Source organism: Canis aureus, chromosome 8, assembly GCF_053574225.1.
Source record: "Canis aureus isolate CA01 chromosome 8, VMU_Caureus_v.1.0, whole genome shotgun sequence".
Taxonomy (NCBI): Eukaryota; Metazoa; Chordata; class Mammalia; order Carnivora; family Canidae; genus Canis; species Canis aureus.
This window is the reverse complement of record NC_135618.1, coordinates 61601189-61621016: the sequence shown is the minus strand read 5'-3', so window position 1 is coordinate 61621016 and position 19828 is coordinate 61601189. Positions and strand designations below refer to the sequence as shown.

Sequence of the window (19828 nt, the reverse complement as noted above, 5' to 3'; positions counted from 1 at the left end):
CCTACCCCATTAGCCTCCTTGGAGGTTTATAGATTTTTATAGATATTTTCAAAGAACCACCTTTGACTATGTTGATTTTCTCTATTCATTTCTGATTTTAAGTTCCACTGATTTTTGCTTTTTTGCTTTAATTTTTATTATTTATTTTCTTGGCTTTCTTTAGGTTTAATTTGCTCTTCTTTTCTAGTTTCCTAAGGTGGGAGCTTAGATTATTGATTTTAGGTATTTCCCTTTTTAAAATATATGCATTCAGTGCTACAATTTCCCTTGAAGCACTACTTTTGCTACATCCCATTAATTTTAATTAGCTGCTTTTTAATTTTCATTTAGTTGTAAAAGTTTTCAATTTCTCTTGAGCCACCTTTTTTGACACATGTGTTGTTATTCAGAGTGTGTTGCTTAACCTCCAAATATTGGGACTTTTGAGCTACCTTTTTGTTACTGATTTCTAGTTTAACCCACTGTGGTCTGAGAGCAGATACTATATGACTTATATATTTTTAAATGTATTCAGATGTATTTTCTGGCCCAGGATGTTGTCTGTCTTGGTAAATGTTTCATCCAAACTGGAGAAGAATGTGTGTTCTACTGTTGTTTGGTGCAGTTGACATTCTATAAATGTCAACCACATCTAGTTAAGTGATGGTGCTCTTCAGTTCAGGTATGCCCTTACTTTCTACCTGTGAATCTACCAATAATTCATAGACGGGTGTTGAAATCCTCAACTATAATTTAGATTTGTCTATTTGTCCTTGCAATTCTATCAGGTTTAGTTTTCCAACCTGCTTTTTACTTAGTAGACCTATAGTAAACACCATTATTCTCCATGGATGAGCCTCTGCACCTCCATCTTGGATTCCATTGTGTGACTTAATTAACGAGTCCCCAACTGTTAGGTATTACAGATTTTCATGGCTACAAATAGCGCTGTCCCAAGCAGTCCAGTAGCCTCATCTTATATGTGTGTAAACATATCTCTATGGTTAACATGAGAAGGGAATGGAAACCTAAGCAGCCTTACTGGGTGCATTCTTAATAGAAGAGCTCATCCTCCCCAGCCTACACCTTTAGGCACTGGTCCCCATCCAAGGTGCCTTCTTACTTGGCAGCTCGAGTTGTCCTGGGCATCTGGGGACACGGTAAACATCAAAACCAGAGGTGTACACTGGTGATTCTGGGTTGGAGATCCTGGGCCTCTATGCCTTCCCCTGGAGGGACAGGGTAGAGTGGAGTCTCAACTGGGGCCTCTCTCCTGGGGTCCACGCTCCCCACTCAGAGTCCTGAGCTGGTGCATTCTCGGATGAGAAAGCACTGCAGACACGGTGGCACCAGGTCTCCTGAAGGTCTGCAAACATCGTGGTCCTGGTGCCCCAGCAGGAGTGGGTAGTACCTCGTCGCTCACCATGGCAATGCCTGAGTGATCACTGTTTACAGAGAATTATTTGGAAAGTTGCAGTCCAGAGAGAAACATAGTGAGCTTTCACCCAAACAGTGGAGAAGCCTAAACACAACCTTGGGGCCACTGTGTCTGGAGTGCCCAGCTTGGTCACTCGGGCTATGACTGGCCCGTCAAACAGGATGTTGCCATGGTGCCCAATGCACCAGAGCTTTGCCCACAGGTCCAGGGCACTTCCTTCTCTGGGTGACATTGACCTGTGAGTCCAAACAGCCAGAGAGAGAAATTCTCCCAAGGCTGTAGCAGCACGTTTGGGTCTTCCAGAACCATTTCTAAAGGGGCCAGACCAGCCGTCAGTTGCACTTTTCCCATTTATGGCATTATTTTGGAGTCAGGAAAACACACTAGTATGCACTTGAACGTGTTTTCTGTGGTCTGGATGGTCTTTATTTTCATGTTCTATTCTCATCCCTCATGGCTCCTGTCCGGTCCTTGTCAATACACGTATGTGCGCTTTTGTGCAGACCTGTGGTTGGTGCATGTGTGTTGTGCTGCATTCTGCTCTTTTGACATCACCAGCTGGGAATATAATATGTATCCTGCTCTGACATCCGTGTCCCTCCATGCTTCTGAAAGTTTGACATTTTTCAAAATAAGACTTTTCAAGAAATAATGACAGAAATGAAAGCACTGACGCAGTTTGCTTTTCTTATTACTGGAGGCGGTCCTGTGGTCAGTGTCAGGGTGCTTTTGCTTGAAGTCACAGGAATGCCCTTCACCCCGGAGGAGTGTTTCTAAGATGCAGGAATGCAAGGTTACTGGAACTGGCGACAGGGGAGAGTCCACTGGGACGCTGTCACTTCCGCCCCGCTGCATCCCAGCGCTGGTAAGAGGTCGGGTGCTTGGGGCCAGATGCAGATCTGACTGGTTGCTGGGCGCCCTCCTCCCTGGCCTGTCCCACGCAGGGTGGCCTCACTCTCAGAACTGGCCCTGCCTGTTTGCTTCTGCAGGCTGCTTGGCAAGGTTGAGGTCAGGCCACCTCTGCCTGCAGCTCCAAGCATATCAGAAATGTAAGCCATTAAAAAGGAGTACAGAAGTCATACTGGATCATGAGACAGGCCAAGACCAGGGGTACAATGTCTTCATTCCCAGGAGATCCTGTGAGGTGGGTGAGCCTCTTAGCAGGGCTGGGAAAAGGGGCTCCCCACTGCTGTGTGCATGTGATCTGGAGCTGGCAGAAACAGTTATGAAGCTCCTGACTGTGAGTGCTCATTTTGCTAAATGCTTCACAAAATCCATATCTTGGTTAGGCTCTCAGAGCTCTATGAGGGTGGGTGTGCTACCCTATGCCCATGTTACAGATGGGTTAAGTCCTTGGAGATTCAGTCTCTTGGGTCTGTCCAGGTAAGTTTAGCACTGGCAGCAGGTCCCTCAGAGAAGCAGTTGTCACAGGATGCCTGGCACTCTCGTGATGAAGTCCCACTTGTGCAGCTGCCACCCCCAGACAGTGAGCTCACAGGCAGGCTTACACACCTGCACTGAGGGTCAGGAATCCATGCACTTCTGGGACTTGTGGCAGACTGGAGAGCATGTGCTCTGACCAGGGTGGGAGTGGGCTAATTTCTTGCTTTGTGAGAATGCAGGCCCCATGTTGCTAGAGCTTCATTTTATCTTTTAAAGAAAATCTAAAAATTTGGATTTTTTATAACTCTGTCAATTTTTAAAGATTTTTAACTTTGAAAATGGTGTCCATGTTGACATGTGAAGAAATAGAAAATGCGGAGCAATCAATAAACTCAAAGTTAAACAGCAGCTGAAGGCCTTCCTCTGAGAAGCCAGGTCATGACGGCTTGGGGGCAGGCCCCGTCCAGCGTCAGCACACTGTGTGTTCTCCCATCACAAGTGGCTCCAGAAGACAGAGAGCAGGGAGGAGCTGCCCAGCTTCCGAGCATGATACGGGTGACACAAGGAAACAAACAAGAAGCCATGTAAAAGCTGTGAGGCATAGTATGTATTCTGTGAATATAGATGCAAAAATTGTAAATAGCCAACCAAATTCAACTTGACTTTTGAAAACTACCCATTGAGACTAAGTAGGGTTTCTTTTAAAGATTTATTTATTTATTTATTTATTTATTTATTTATTTATTTATTCATGAGAGACACACAGAGAGAAGCAGGCACCATGCAGGAACCTGATGCAGGACTCGATCCTGGGACTCTGGGATCACACCCTGAGCCAAAGGAAGATGCTCAACTTGAGCCACCCAGATGCCCCAAGACTACAGAGGGTTTCAAGGACAGCTCCAGCTCAGAATGCTGTCCACATTAATAGACCACAGGAAAAACATCGGTATGGTATGTCATGTACATGTTGAAAAAGAGCCTGATAACAATCAGCAACTACTATAAAAATTCTTACCAAACTAAGCCTAGAAGGGAAATGTAATTTAGTAAAGGTCGCATGCACCTGTCACTGAGCAAACATCCTGGTGTTAGGGAATGTTTCTTCCATGCCGGATCACCTGGTTTGGAATCCTGGCTGTGTGACCCTGCGTGAATTCCTTAAACTGTCTGTGCCTCAGACCTCTCACCTGGAAATGAGGACAATGGGGATGATGGTGATAAATGCCATGAGGTAGTACTGAGGAAGTACATGAGCTGGGATTTCACCCCAGGATGGTCTCTGACCGTCAGACAACTCATCTCTTATACTGTACTTAGAAAACCCAAAAGACTCCACCCCAAGATTGCTAGAACTCATACAGCAATTCGGCAATGTGGCAGGATACAAAATCAATCCCCAGAAATCAGTGGCATTTCTATACACTAACAATGAGACTGAAGAAAGAGAAATTAAGGAATCAATCCCATTTATAATTGCACCCAAAAGCATAAGATACCTAGGAATAAACCTAAACAAAGAAGTAAAGGATCTATATGCTAAAAACTACAGAACACTTCTGAAAGAAATCGAGGAAGACACAAAGAGATGGAAAAAATATTCCATGCTCGTGGATTGGAAGAATTAATATTGTGGAAATGTCAATGTTACCCAGGGCAATTTACATTTAATGCAATCCCTATCAAAATACCATGGACTTTCTTCAGAGAGTTGGAACAAATCATCTTAAGATTTGTGTGGAATCAGAAAAGACCCCGAATAGCCAGGGGAATATTAAAAAAGAAAACCACAGCTGGGGGCATCACAATGCCAGATTTCAGGTTGTACTACAAAGCTGTGGTCATCAAGACAGTGTGGTACTGGCACAAAAACAGACACATAGATCAATGGAACAGAATAGAGAATCCAGATGTGGACTCTCAACTTTATGGTCAACTAATATTCGATAAAGGAGGAAAGACTATCCACTGGAAGAAAGACAGTCTCTTCAATAAATGGTGCTGGGAAAATTGGACAGCCACATGCAGAAGAATGAAACTAGACCACTCTCTTGCACCAGACACAAAGATAAACTCAAAATGGATGAAAGATCTAAATGTGAGACAAGATTCCATCAAAATCCTAGAGGAGGGCAGCCCCGGTGGTGCAGCGGTTTAGTGCCGTCTGCAGCCCAGGGTGTGATCCTGGAGACCCGGGATCGAGTCCCACATCAGGCTTCCTGCGTGGAGCCTGCTTCTCCCTCTGCCTGTGTCTCTGCCTCTCTCTCGCTCTCTCTGAATGAATAAATAAATAAATCTTTAAAAAAAAATCCTAGAGGAGAACACAGGCAACATCCTTTATGAACTTGGCCACAGCAACTTCTTGCAAGATACATCCATGAAGGCAAGAGAAACAAAAGCAAAAATGAATTATTGGGACTTCATCAAGATAAGAAGCTTCTGCACAGCAAAAGAAACAGTCAACAAAACTAAAAGACAACCTACAGAATGGGAGAAGATATTTGCAAATGACGTATCAGATAAAGGACTAGTTTCCAAGATCTGTAAAGAACTTATTAAACTCAACAGCAAAGAAACAAACAATCCAATCATGAAATGGGCAAAAGACATGAAGAGAAATCTCACAGAGGAAGACATAGACATGGCCAACACGCACATGAGAAAATGCTCCACATCACTGACCATCAGGGAAATACAAATCAAAACCACAATGAGATATCACATCACGCCAATGAGAATGGGGAAAATTAACAAGACAGGAAATAATAAATGTTGGAGAGGATGCGGAGAAAGGGGAACCCTCTTGCACTGTTGGTGGGAATGTGAACTGGTGCAGCCACTCTGGAAAACTGTGTGGAGGTTCCTCAAAGAGTTAAAAATAGACCTGCCCTACGACCCAGCAATTGCACTGCTGGGGATTTACCCCAAAGATACAGATGCAGTGAAACGCCGGGACACCTACACCCCAATATTTATAGCAGCAATGTCCACAATAGCCAAAATGTGGAAGGAGCCCCAGTGTCCATCAAAAGATGAGTGGATAAAGAAGATGTGGTCTATGTATACAATGGAATATTACTCAGCCATTAGAAACGACAAATACCCACCATTTGCTTCGACGTGGAGGGACCTGAAGGATATTATGCTGAGTGAAATAAGTCAATCGGAGAAGGACAAACATTATATGGTCTCATTCATTTGGGGAATATAAAAATTAGTGAAAGGGAATAAAGGAGAAAGGAGAGAAAATGAGTGAAAATATCAGTGAGGGTGACAAAACATGAGAGACACCTAACTCTGGGAAATGAACAAGGGGTAGTGGAAAGGGAGGTGGGCGGGGGTTGGGGTGACTGGGTGATGGGCACTAAGGGGGGCACTTGGCGGGATGAGCACTGGGTGTTATACTAAATGTTGGCAAATTGAACTCCAATAATAAAAAAAAAAGACAACTCACCTCTTCTGGGAGAGACAGAGGGTGTTCAGAGACATCCTGTTGACCCCTCCTGCCCCCGAGGGCTCAAGGGCCCCAAATTTGGCTTCTGCTGGGATAGAGGAGGAAATGTGGCTGGTCTGAGGTGATGGTAGATAACAAGGGGACCCTCACACCCGGGAAGTGTCTGCTGGAGCTGCATGGGAAGGGGAGAGAGGCCTGCCCTGCCCCACCCCACCCTGGCGGTACCTTCCCTTCTTGTCTTAGACTTTCCTTTCCAGCTCGGTGGCAGTTTGACCTGTGCTTACCTACCTAACTGTCCGGCTGGCTTAGTATGAGCATGCAAAGTCTTATTTTTAAGGTTGAGACGATTAACTTACCAGGAGGTCATATTCTTGCATTTGGACTGTATGTGGGGTTTAGATTTCAAACAAACAAACAAACCCCAAACTTTCCTGTGTGATGAGGATTCACTATAACACATTATTTGGTGGGGAGAGCCTCCCCAAGATGAAACAAACATTGCATTGTTTTTCCTGGAAATACACTAAGCTGAGACTCGTTGGTGGGGTTCTGACCTCAAGGGTGACACCTCATTTTCAATGTGTCTTTGAAAACATGAATCTAAGTGAATAGTCAGGAAGCCTCCCCCCATGGGAGTCAGGCAGGAAGGGAAGGGCTCTAGGCTGTGAAGGTGACACATGTCTCCAGGAGCCCAGTTGGTGCCTGTGGCCTCATTGCTGGAACCAGGGAGTGTAGCTCTCAGGATGAGACCCCTGGTCGGCAGCACCCAACTTTCTCTGGGAAGACCACCAGGTCACAGAGGACCCAGGGAACTAGTCAGCTGGCAGGGCTCAAGTGACAGCCAGGTGTGCTCAAGGGCAGGGGATGTGACGCTCTGCCATTGACACAAAGTCATCTGGTAAGTGTAGGTACCCTCCAGCCTTCCTGCCCTAGAGTATCTCCAGGAGTCTGGTCCTGCTAGCAAGAGCCAGGGGCTGCCTCCTTTGCAGAGGCCATGCCTCAGTGTGGACCCACCCATAAGTCAGGGCTTGGATGCATGGCCAGAGAGAGCAGAGACCCCACACCCTGGTGTGTTCTGTTGTGCACCTTCTGTGGCAAGAATGAATGGGACCTTGAGGGAGTGGTCAGCCTTACTGTACTGTACCCCAAGCCAGATGTGTGACCATGGGCAAGTGACTTAACCTTTCTGAACCTTGATATACCTGTCTGTAAAGTGGGAACAACGATGGGGGCCAACGTTTTTCTATGGTTTTGAGGTTTAAATGAGAGGATGTTAATGAGGCTTCCTCTTGGATGGAGCACACTGGGTTCAGCCTGAGGATTCAAGATTGACTGCCACCATTTTCATAGTGAATGGCTTCAGGAAGCAGGGACTTCTCTCAGAAGACCCATACCTTGTTCAAGCTGATCTATTATTTTGGAGCTGCCTTAACAGACAGCTCATCCTCCATCCACTGTTCCCACCACCCACCCACCACCCACCCTTCTACCCTTCCATCTGCTCCCCCATTCACCATCCTTCTACCCTTCCTTCCACACATCCACTCTTCCACCCATCCACCCACCCATCCATCCACCCACCATCTGACCTCTAGCCTTCCATCCATATTGTACCAAGGACCTACTGTGAATCAGATGTGTGTCAGGCTGCAGTGATGACGCAGTCTTTGTTCTCAGAACTCACAGTCAGCTGGGGAGGAGGAAGTCAGGACACTGTCAGGTACAGGGGTCAGAGGGCAAGAGCTGAGGAACCCAGGGAAGGAGAGGTGCCAATATGAGGAGTGACTCAGGTGGGAGCTTCCAAGGGCCATGGGCCACCTGGAGGGAACCAGCACTTTGCAGGCCCTGAGCATCATGGTGGCTCTGCTTGGGTCCAGGCCAGGGTGTGGCTGGGGTCTAAGACCACCCATTCCCTGGCCACCATCCTGACCTTGCTCCCTGACCCAGATCTCTCTGGGTCCTGGTCCCCAGTGCAGAGGCCTGCCCCGTACAGAGGGAGGGGGGAGGGCTGAAAATCTATGAATGTGGATGGCATTTCCCTCTGTGTGAGCAGGCTGCTGAGGCCTGAGCAGAGCCTATGATCTTGTCACCTAAAGGCGATGAGGCCACTTCTGCATCACATCAGAATATGGCTCATGCTCGTGGCTCTCTCACCACTGGGGTGGTTGCTAGACCTGCCCTGAACTCGCTGTGTGATGCAGGAGTACAGAAACCAGGCTCCTGTGCTGCAAACTGGTTATTTTAGCATTTTGCCCACTGCATTTCCAGATTGTTGATTTTGTTGGTTTTTCTATTTATTCTACTTTATGCATGTAAATCTGCATTATTCTGGAAAGAATGCCTAGGCAAAACCAGAAGTCACAGGTGTTCACAGTACAGCAGGGCTAGGACCAACCCCTGACTTAGAGGGGCAAAAACCAACAGTACCAATAAATAATTAGAATTAAAGCAAAATCCTAGGTGATACCTCTGCCCCCATCATTCCTGGTTTGAGTCTGAGGGTCCCTTTGCTGCTTGGGCTGCCTCAGATGTGTGTGGGGGGATCTGGTGAAAAGTGCCCACGGGGCCACTGGGATAAGGTAAGTGGGCACCCCTTTGTCAGCTGCTCCCCGCCATTGAGGGGATGGCCCTGCTCAGGCCTCGGGAAGCCTGAGGACCTCAGAGTCAGGCTGAGAGTCGAGGACAGGGTGCAGCCTCTGATCGGGCTGCCTCCCAACTATGACCAGCACCTGTCGCAGGCTAGTGGCTTCCCTAGAGTGGGCATCATGGCCCCCACCACCTGCTCTCTGAGGGTGCTTCCTGAGACTGGGAAGGCTCTATGCCCCCAAACACACCTTCTTGTCCCCTAAGCTAGGTCTTGCTTAGCTCTGGGTGTCCCACAGAGCCCTGCACGGGAAGACGAGTGCGGCCTGGCCTCACCTCTTCCCAGCTGCTGGCCTTGGCAGGGTTGCTTAGTGTCTCTGGTTTCCTAGTCTGGACAAGACAGCCACAGTTCTGACCTCAGAGCAAGTGGGCAGATGAAGGGCGCTTGGCCAGCACGGGTTCTGTCCTTGGGGCCTCATGGACTGAGGACTGTCATATCTTCATGTTTCTGTGTCTTAGCAGCCCCGAGCACTGTGTCCCTGCACCTGGCACAGTGCCCAATGCAGGAGTGCTGAGCCCAGTGTCCTGGACCCTGGTGGGGGTGGCACTGGGACCCACGTGTCAGACTCCCTGGGATGCAGGCAGCAGCTTCAGCAAAGCCTTCCAGAGGTCACTTCCAGATGAGAATAGAAAACTGTTTTCCTTTTCATGGCAGAGGCAGACAGGTCCTTTTAATGCCATTAAGTGCTAAGAGGCAGGAAGAATTGGGTTTTGTTTGAGAAGACGCAGAAGATGGGAAAAGAGGGGGCCTCTCAGTGGGGGGATGGGCCAAGCTGGTGGGAGCATGGGCATCTATCCTGCACACAGCCGTGTCCAAGCCTTGATAATGGGGACGGGGGTGCACTGGGAGTGTTAGCTTCTTCCAAAAGACATGGGCTAGGGCAGCCCGGGTGGCCCAGCGGTTTAGCACTGCCTTCAGCCCAGGGCATGATCCTGGAGACCCGGGATCAAGTCCCACGTCGGGTTCCCTGCATGGAGCCTGCTTCTCCCTCTGCCTGTGTCTCTGCCTCTCTCTCTCTCCCTCTGTCTCTCTGTCTCTGTCTCTGTGTGTGTGTGTGTGTGTGTCTCATGAATAAATAAAATCTTTAAAAAACAAATAAACAAAAAACCCCAAAAGACATGGGCTAGCAGCACTTTTCGGTAAGTGGGGCTGGGCTCTCTGAGATTTGTTGTTTTTTCTGTACCCAGGGAGGGAGTGGGATGCCTGTGTGGTCAGTAGGGTGCTGTGCCAGGCCCAGGTAGGGCAGCCACTAGGGCGGTCATCAGATCTGTACATCTCCACGTAGATGTGCATCAAGGGGCATAGGACGAAACATAAGAGTTACAACCAGTATATTCATATGAATGATAACCATAGGCCTCTTCACAGGCTCGTACTCGTGCAGCAGACATACAGGCTAATTGTGGGGTGGCCAGTGGCCTGCGGCCTGACTGCTGTCTGGAGCACCTGCCCAGGCTGCATGGTGGTGGGTCCTGAGATTGGCTTCACTGCTAATGGCATTTGGGGAAATATTGTACCATTACCAGTAAACGTTTTTAAAAATGAAGTAGGAATTGTAAAATCATTTCTTTTTTTTTTAAGATTTTATTTATTTATGAGAGGGACAGAGAGAGAGGCAGAGACATAGGTAGAGGGGAGGTAGGCTCCCTGTGGGGAGCCTGATGCAGGACTCCATCCCAGGACCCCGGATCACAATCTGAGCTGAAAGCAGACGCTAGCCACTGAACAGTCCAGGCATCCCTGTAAAATTATTTTTTAAAGATCTGTTCATTTTGGGATCCTTGATGCTGTGGTTTTGAGGAAATGCAGTTTAGAAAACAGACCAGACACATCTGCAGATGCTCTCCCAGGCAAGGGGTGGCTGGGAAATATGCCTGGGCCAGGGGACAGATACCAGGTCTGTGCAGGGAAGGAGGGGTTGCGGGGACCCTGCAAATGCTCTGACGCCCCTGCCACCCACTGGTTCCCCCCATGGTGCTTCCCTCTTTCTTAGAGAGGAAACAGCTACTACTTTAAGAATGACTTGGTAATGTTCTGGACCCTGGAAACAGCAGAGCACAGGGCGGTTTGCATCTCTGACTTCGCACTTGCTTCTGGAGGCTTGGCACCCAACCTGCATCCAGACCTGTGAGCACCTCTGAGGTTGGCTCAGCCTGAGCCATTGGGCCCAGCTTTCTCCTATTGCTGCAGCCAGGTGAGAGGAGGAAGGCCACCCTGAGCTCTGCAGCGTGCATTTCCCCATGAGGGGCACCAGCTGCCCGCTCCTGAAGGTGGCCAGTGCATTTTGGGAGCAAGAGGCTGACCTCTGACATTGTGTTCTGGTTGCGGTTGGCGGAGTCAAAGGGTCCCCACCATGCACACTCTACCTCCCTGCCTTGTGCATCCTACCTGTTCCATCCAGGCCACAGCCACGCTTAGGAAATTAAATGCCCTGACTGCCTGTTGGCATAGCCTGAGCATCAGGCGTCTCCGACACACTCCTGCCTCTGAGGCCTCAGGACGCCCCCCCTCAGGAAGCATGCAGAAAGCAGCGTTCTGGTAGGACTGTGTTTCCCAATGTGATAAACATTCTGGCGATATATTTACTTTGTTTTGTGTCCAAAGCAGTATGTACAGTGTGATTCCATTTTTGTCAAAACCCAGAAAGTGAATTGTGTCACAGAAGGATCTGCAAATGACGAGCTGGTGCCTGGACGGCAGGGTTATGACAGGGTGGTAGTGGTGGGGGGTGATTTCCTTTTTTCCATTTCCTGGGGGAGCAGAGCTGGTTGCTCTGTGTGAGGTGAGGCAGTGGAGTCCGCGCCCCACGTCGCTCCAGCTCCTCCACGGGATGCGTTTTCTCTTTCAGTGACATATTCGACGCCATGTTTCCTGTCACGCACATCGCTGGGGAGACCGTCATACAGCAAGGTATATTCCCTGCTGCTCTGAGCAGGAGCGTGGGGCCGTGGGCCGTGGGCTCACCCTGGGTGTGGACACAAAACCTGTTGTCTGCCTTGAGGAGTCTCTCATGAAACCAGAGCACGTCGCTCTGCTTGTCAACTGCATGTCAACTGGCTGTTGCAGTCGCCTTCCATTAACAGAGGGGAACCCTGTGACAGGCCAGGCATGGACCTCAGGTGCCCCACCCCACGCGGGACACGGGTGACTGCGCTGGGGGGGGGCATGTGCTGGCCATTTCACCGTGTCCATGTATGTCAAACCATCGTGTCTGTACAAGTTTTATTTTTTAAAAATTAAGAGAAAATGGTGGGAGCCCGGGTTGCTCGGCCTCCATGAAGCCAGGCTGCAGGTACTGCCTACAGGGAGGCCAAAAGCGCCACACCTGGTACCCTTGGCGTTGTCCACAATGTGTGCTTTCTTTTGTTCCAGGGGACGAAGGAGATAACTTCTATGTGATTGACCAAGGAGAAGTAGACGTGAGTATCTCCTATCTGCTCCGGAAAATAGTGCCTCTGTCCGCGGCCTGGTCAGTGAGGTAGTACATTTCACAGTGTGGATTTGGGCCTCGTGGGTCAGCCAGACTCCGCCACTGCCTTGGGCGTCAGCACTTTATAAAGCAGGCGACGCCAAGTGTTTGCAGACCTAGAGGCCTCAACCGTGGCTGTCACGCCCTGGTGACCTGGGAGCCACCAGCATCTTGCACAATAGCCTTTCCTCTTCTTCCTGCCCACTCTGCTCTGTCCACCTTGCCAGTCTCAGGCTGAGGGGCTCACGCTGTTGTGGATGTGCTGAGCATGGCAGAGTCATGCTCCTGCAGCCTCCTGCCCCCAGCTCCGCACCTGGGCCCCCACCCGAAGGGTAAGGGTATCCTTCTCTGGGTCCTGCAGGCTGCCGTCCACACGGGGCCTTGCAGACGGCACCCCATGTGCACCAGTCTCAAGGAAAGCCCTCAAATGGGCTTCTCTCTGAATCAGACCCAGGACCTTTGTGCGACCACAGGACGGGCCCGAGCCCATGGTGTCCTCTCACTTCCTGGGATCCGTTGGCACCTTGCTGCCTCTGTTGGGACCCCTGTTGCCCCCTCCTGCCCCCGTGTCTCCATTGGCCTCCGGCAGATGTCCCTCCTTCGCATGGGCATCTGGCCCTATGGTTTCCGCTGTGGCCTCAGCAGTCTCCTTCCTATGACTCAACTCAGTTTGTGGTTTTACACAGGCCACCTCTGGGCCTCGGGGTGCTGGGCGCCCTCACGCCTCCCCTGCACTATACTCCCTGACTGTGAGGTGGGCACCACACCCTCTGGCTCCCAAACGATTTGTCTCCCTGGCAGCCCATCTGTGTTGGCCCGTGTCACTGTCTCCTGGGAGCTGGCAGCACTGGAAGTGACTCACAGCCCAGGTCTTACGGTGAGGGGCACATGGAGTCACCTCGGGGACCCCGAGCTGCTCTGTCCTGAGCTCAGGGCCTGGCCCAAGCCTCAAGGGTGGGAGGGTTGGCAGTGGGGGGGAGCTTTGTCTGCCGCCAAAGAAGGAAACTGAGGCAGGAGCCCAGGGCCCTGGGCTGCCCACAGTCACAGTCAGCACCTGTTACTTTTGCTGTGGGTTAAGCAAATAGTGGGAGATAGAGAGACAGGCAAGCATGCAGCCAGCGCCCCGGACCTCGGGGAGACCCCGAGGACAGGCAGGCGTGCAGCCAGCGCCCTGGACCCCTGGGAGACCCCAGAACAGGCAGGTGTGCAGCCAGCGCCCTGGACCTCGGGGAGACTCCGAGGACAGGCAAGTGTGCAGCCAGTGCCCCGGACCTCGGGGAGACCCAAGGACGGACAGGCGTGCAGCCAGCGCCCCAGACCTCTGGGAGACCCCCAGGACGGAGGCAGCTGGTTCCTGGTTCAGACCCATGTCTGTCCCCCCGGTCCTCATCCTGCCTGGCTCCTCCACGTCATTCTCATTGTCCATCACTCCCCCTAGAGGCCCCTCTTCCCTCTCTGCCTTGCTTGAATTCTTGCTCTCATGTTTAATGCATGTTTACTGCACTCTCCCTGTGCGCAGAACATACACTTGGGGCACATGGCCTCTGTCCTCCGGCCTGTAAGTTTGCAGGACATGGCCAATGAGTGTCTGGCCTGTGGGTCTCGATTCCTCTTGTCCCTCCGTGCTTATTTCTGCCCTTCCTTTTTTTTTTTTTTTTTAAAGATTTTATTTATTTATTCATGAGAGACACACAGAGAGAGAGAGGCAGAGACACAGGCAGAGGGAGAAGCAGGCTCCATGCAGGGAGCCTGATGTGGGACTCGATCCTGGAACTCCGGGATCATGCCCTGGGCCAAAGACAGGCGCTAAACCGCTGCACCACCCAGGGATCCCTATTATTTCTGCCCTTCCTTGCAAACTCCTACGCATCCTTCAAGACCCCGCTGGAGCCTGGCTCCTCCCAGTCCAGGCAGAGCCACATCCCGCTCCTCTCTTGGGCTGCTGCGCTGATGACCTTCACCACCGTGTGGCTCCGACGCTTCCTACCCCGGAATGTTCTCCCCCCTTGTGTGTTCATGGAAGTTCATGAGTCTTCTAATTCAATTCCAGAGACATCTTCAAAGGAATGAGTCAGTTGTATCCTTAGGGTTTGGGCAGAAATGAGAGCTGAGAGGACCCCGGGGAATTCTGGGCACACCTGTGGTTCTGCTGGGTGAGCAGGTATGGGACGTGGTAAACCTTCCCCCAGAGTTCTTTGCTCTCTCTGGATCCTGGAGGGCCTCCATCGGGGTCTCGTGAGATATTCCTCCCTGACCCATGTGGGAAGATGGCAGACAGTCCAGGGCCCCTCAGCGTTGGGGTGTCAGAGCTCAGGCCTTGTCACTGACCACCATGTCCATTTACTTGAAGGACTCGGAGCCACAGATCCAAGCGGGCAGTTCTGACATGGCCTTGAAGAGCCCACTGTGGGGTTGGGTGGAGGCTCTCTGGATGCAGTCCCCCTCTCCCCCATTAATCCATTCTCTCCTGGCCGCCGTGACCATGGCCCTAGGCAGACGCCACCCTGCCTCCTCCTCCCCACACACATACCACAGAGACCCCCCACTCTGATGCAGGGAGGGGGCCCACCACTGAACACCTGGCAGGAGGCACTTGAGGGTGGGGCCTGAAGGAGGGTCCCCTAAGTAACTCTGGGCTGACCTCTGCTGCTCAGCATCTTAGCGTAGGCTGTTCCCCCTCCTCACACCCACCCTTCCATCTACCAGGAATGGAATGTTGCAGTCAGGTCCAACGGGAGGCTGTCTCCTTGCCCCGCTGCCCCCAGCACCCTTCAGAGGTAGGATGTGACAGGGAAGAAGTGGCTGGCTGAACCTGCTCGTCCTGAGGGGGCCTCTGCCCACCCCCCAAGAGAGGTCCCAGAGCTGGCCCCCAGGCCCCCTCAGAATGGGGTAGGGGCTGATGGGCAGTTCCCAGCCTCTCTGTGCTGGCGACCTCATGATGTGCCAGGTGTCACAGCTGGCTTTTTTGGAGGCCAGGGGCCCATAGAGGCAGTTTGGGGATGGAGAAAGGTGAATTTTCATAACCAGAGTTCTCCAAATACGTTGTCTTGGCAGGTCCAGCCCCCAGTCTTGGCCTCAGAGATTCAGGTACAAAGACGGCTTTAAGTGCTTGCTGGACCTTGGCTCACCCGAGCCAGGATGTCCGGGCACCGTGGGTGGACGCTTGCGTCCGGCTGTAGTCTCAAATTTGGGCCCGCCAGCCCTTGAAGGGACAGGCAGTGACTTGTGGGCTACCCAGCGATGCCTGATGCTCGGGTTCCCAGCCGGGCAGGGCGGCGGGGAGCCCTTCTGTGATGTGGGACACATCGGGCAGCGCAGCAGTGTGGGGGACGGCCACATTTGAGGGAATCAAAAGAGCTCAGTCAGGGATCTGGGATGAAAAAGTGGCACATTGGCCAGCCGGGGTGAGTTATGGGGTATGTGTTATAATAATTACTGTTATTACTGCTCGTGGCGTGAAATTACCCCAGATGCTCTGAGGCCCAGGCATGCTGTTTGTGTGCTCATTTCTGTAAACTGCCTTCCAGGGCGCAGGGAGCAACCTGGCTGACCTGGCTGACCTGGCCCTGTGGCCTTCCAGAGCCGTGTTGGGGTTGCTGAGCCTGGCTCGTAGACGCCAGCGATACCAGTCTCATTTGGGTGGGGGCCCTGCTGAATGTCAGAGCCCTGTGGGGGGCAGGGTCCCCTGGGACCCCACCCTGCTCCTCTGCCTGGCTGGGCTCGGGTGGACATCCTGAGCCCCGCCCCTCTTCTGCAGGGTGGACACTGCCCTCTGACCCGCTGCGCCCTAGGGGGACAGCCAGGTGACCAATGCCAAAAGCACCAGGTTCAGTTTAAATTATGGTTTTCCAGAGAGACACCGCAGCATGTGTGTTGCCAAGAGCTATAATCCATTTTTCTAAGTATAAAAATATCTTCCAATTTGTTTTATTCGTGGAACATAGCATTTCTACTTAAAAGGATACTCGGCTGCCGATTTTAGGGCTCAGGAACGTAGTTCTGTCTGAGGCCCAGCCCTCCCTACTCCTGCGAGGCCTTCACTATTTTCGGACCCTCCTTTGTGCTGGGATGCCCCCCCACCCCGGCCCCTGCCCACCCGGTTCCCAGTGTCCAGCCTCTGAGCTCTGAGCTGTGTCCCTGAGACGGGGTGCCTCAGGGCATGGCCGTTGGGCTCTGTGGGTCACCATCAGCTGTTACTCAGCAGGTACCTGAAGCTCTGGCTCTTTGGTTTTGTTTTGTTTCTTTAATTGGTAAAGTATGAATACCTAAAATTTGCTGTCTAACCATTTCCAGGTGTCCAGTTGAGGGCACCAAGCACATTCCCATGGCTGGGCCACTGTCCCCCTGTCTATCTCCAGAACATTCTGTCCCCATGACCCCTTGACCCCACCTGCTCTCCCAGCCCTAGCCCCACCTTCTACTCTCTGTGTCTGTGAGTCTGATGACGCCAGAACCTCGTGTGTGTGGGGTCCCCATGTGTGTCTTTCTGCATCTGGCTTGTGTTACTCGGCCTCACATTGTCAGGGCACGTCCCTGTTGTGGCAGGTGTCCTTTCTTCCTTCCTGAGGCTGAACAGTGTGACCCACTGTGTGGATGGACCCCACTGTGTCTATCTGTCACATTGGTGGACACCTGCATTGCTCCAGGCTCCTGGCCATCACATGTCTTGCAGCCACATACGAGTACCTGCTCAGGCCGTCAGGACATGTCTGGGAATCAGTCACTGATAGTTTACCTGGAGTTGGCTCAGAAGCTTCTCTGCAGTCCAACACCTATCTCACACAGGGTGCGTCTGGGAACGCTCAGCACACACTGTTAATTCTATGCTGAGGCCCCAGCAGCCCTGCTGTGATCAGGGACTGCTTTGCCTCCAGCTGTAAGGACTGTCCTCAGGAACTGGGGACGGGGACCTCAGAGCCACCCCCATGTGGTAGGGGCCTTCCTATATATCCCATACCTATTCCCTTTCCAGGAGGGGTGCTCCAGGGTTCCCACAGAATCCTGCCCCATGAGCCTCTAAGTGTGGTCGATGTTAGGGAGGGCAGGGAGAGGACTGTGCACCAGGACAGATTTGGAGTTCCTCTGGAGGAAACCTGAATGGAAACTGCACAGCCCAGGTTCCACAAACGGGAGCATCAGGAGGGACACCTGTGCTGGGGGTCATGTTGTGGGCAGCAGCCAATCAGATCACCCCCTGGGCATTTGGCATTTGGAGCTAGAGATGAGTGAGGCCTGGCGAGAAGAGCCACACTACAGAGATGGGGCTTCTGCTCCCTCCAGGGCGCCTGTAGCCGCCCAACCCAGTGACTGCAACACACTCGCTGTGGGGACACTCCTGCTGTTTGTGGCGGGAGCCTGGGGAGGCAGGAGGAGACGGGCCATTAGCTTTTCCTCACCATCTGTGACAGCAAAACAACAGCCAGGGCTAGAGTTATCCTTGCCACCGTGCCAGGTCAGCTCCAGGCAGTATGAGAAATGCAGGCAGGCTGAGGCCACTTGCCACTCCTGCTGCGATTCCATGGATAACTCCAGGCACAGTGTTCTGTCTCCGCTGCCCAGACGGCTTCTGCTAGCCCATTTCTGTTTCCTGTGGAGGAGCGCATTGCACTGAGATGCCCAGGTCGGGAAGAGCAGGTGGCCGAGTGAGGCGGCGGGCATGTGGGTGGTGCTCACTCAGCCCTGGTCTGTGTCTGAGGCTCCAGCTCCTAACACCGGGGCCCCACCTTGGGATTTTATTGAGCAGGATCCTGGGCCTTCAATCGGATCACTGCCTCCACCTCCTTCTGCGTGGACCACGCACGCCACAGCTACCTGCTGGAGCGCCAGTCACTGGGCCTCAGCCCCCGGGCTCTGGGGTTGCTGGGCCTGCCATCCACAGCCCCCTTTTGAGTTACTTCTCCACTCCTTCCCCCCCTCCCCTCTGGTGGCCACATGCTGTTCTCGGTAGGCCACCTGAGGGAGCAGTCACAGTGTTAACCAGATGAACTGCCAGAACCTTCTGTGGCTTCCTTCCCTCCCCCACCCTCTGCTCCTGCCCCCGGGCATCTCTCCCTGCTTGATCTTGCAGCATCCAGGCCCCTCCATGTCACCGGGGCCCGAGGGCCTTTGCAGATCCTGTTCTCTGCCTCAGTTGCCCTTCTCCCACATCTTTGCATGCTGGCCCTGGCTCTGGATGCTTGGGCCTGGCTCGCGTTTCCCTTCGCGGAGAGCCCTCTACAAACGGTCTCTGCCCTGGTCCTCTGAACGCTGTTCTCTTCATGCCTGGAGTACGCTTCATGATGAATGTGTGTTTGTAGCATTATTTGCCTGCGGTCTTTCTCCTGACTGATGGGTGAGTCCCCATGGACAGGAGCCCGCCTGCCTTCCCCTGCTGACCACCAGCAGTTAGAATGTACAGGGCACAGAGTGGCGCTCAGTCCACACTGGGGGTGGTGGACAGACAGATGGATGAATGCACTAACGCACAGCAGCCGGGTGGGAGCTCTGGGTTCAGCCGGAGAAGTCTCTGTCAATGGTGGGAACACAAGTGTAGCCCAGTGGGGCCTCCCACCATTTTTCTTCTAAAAGAAGAAGAAGAAACAAAAATGAGACAAAGCAAGAAGTAGCCCCCTTGCGTGCCAGCTGGGGTGGGGCCCCGTGCTGCGCTGGCTGCGGTGACAGAAGCCAGTGTCCCGAGAAGGATGGCCCCTTTGTGCTGTGTGGGGCGGCCTGCAGTGTGGCCCTGGGCCCGTCGGGGGCTCCACACAATGGTTTTCTCTGAGGCCTGGGCTTCTGGGCGGGAAGCAGGTCCCTGCGGCCCCTGGGTGCCTGCGCTCTTTGGGCTCTTGGGAGTCCTGCCCCCACTGGCCACTGTGCAAGGCAGGTCAGGCAGTCTCCTGAGCACAGACGGTATTCCTGAGCTCACGTCGCTGCCCCGACTTTAAGAGGCCTCCAGGAAGGCATGTAGTGCACGCTGGTGGGCGGAGCCGGGGGGGGGGGTGTCGCTTGGTTCAACTGTTGGGGAACAGCGCTTAGCACAACCTGCACACACACGGTGCCCCCACATTCACCCTGGGGCAGCCACAAAAGATGTGCGTCCCCCACAGGGACAGGGACCCATTCTGTGGCTATGACGACCGGCCCACCTACACTAAACCCAATAGCTCACATGTCAGTGATATAAGGACTCGCCCCAGGATTCCTTTCCAAGGAACCATGGTTGCTGGAGGGGACCTGTCACCTGAGAGGGGTCCTGGGGCTCCCAGGGATCCTGGGGGACCAGTGCAGGTGTCATGGAGCTGCACTGCCGGGATTGGGCACGTGGCTGTTTTGGGCAGGATTTCACCACAACAGAGCATGGCATGGGTAGGGCCGGCTGGGGCCTGGGTTACCAGGACCGTTGATAAGTCATCACCCCCCATACACACACACACACACACACACACACACACACACACACACACAGGCCCGGGTCCCCTTTGG

At 52.6% G+C, this 19828-nt stretch overlaps 1 protein-coding gene across 6 annotated transcripts in view; it reads left to right on the top strand.

Moving 5' to 3' along the window:
- PRKAR1B (protein kinase cAMP-dependent type I regulatory subunit beta) overlaps positions 1-19828 on the top strand; it is a 112933-nt gene that overhangs the window by 62909 nt on the left and 30196 nt on the right. For all 6 annotated transcript variants that reach the window (XM_077907472.1, XM_077907469.1, XM_077907468.1 and 3 more), the window contains exons 5-6: positions 11747-11808; positions 12271-12317. In XM_077907472.1, coding sequence (XP_077763598.1) covers positions 11747-11808; positions 12271-12317 — 109 coding nt within the window. The remainder of the gene's footprint in view (positions 1-11746; positions 11809-12270; positions 12318-19828) is intronic.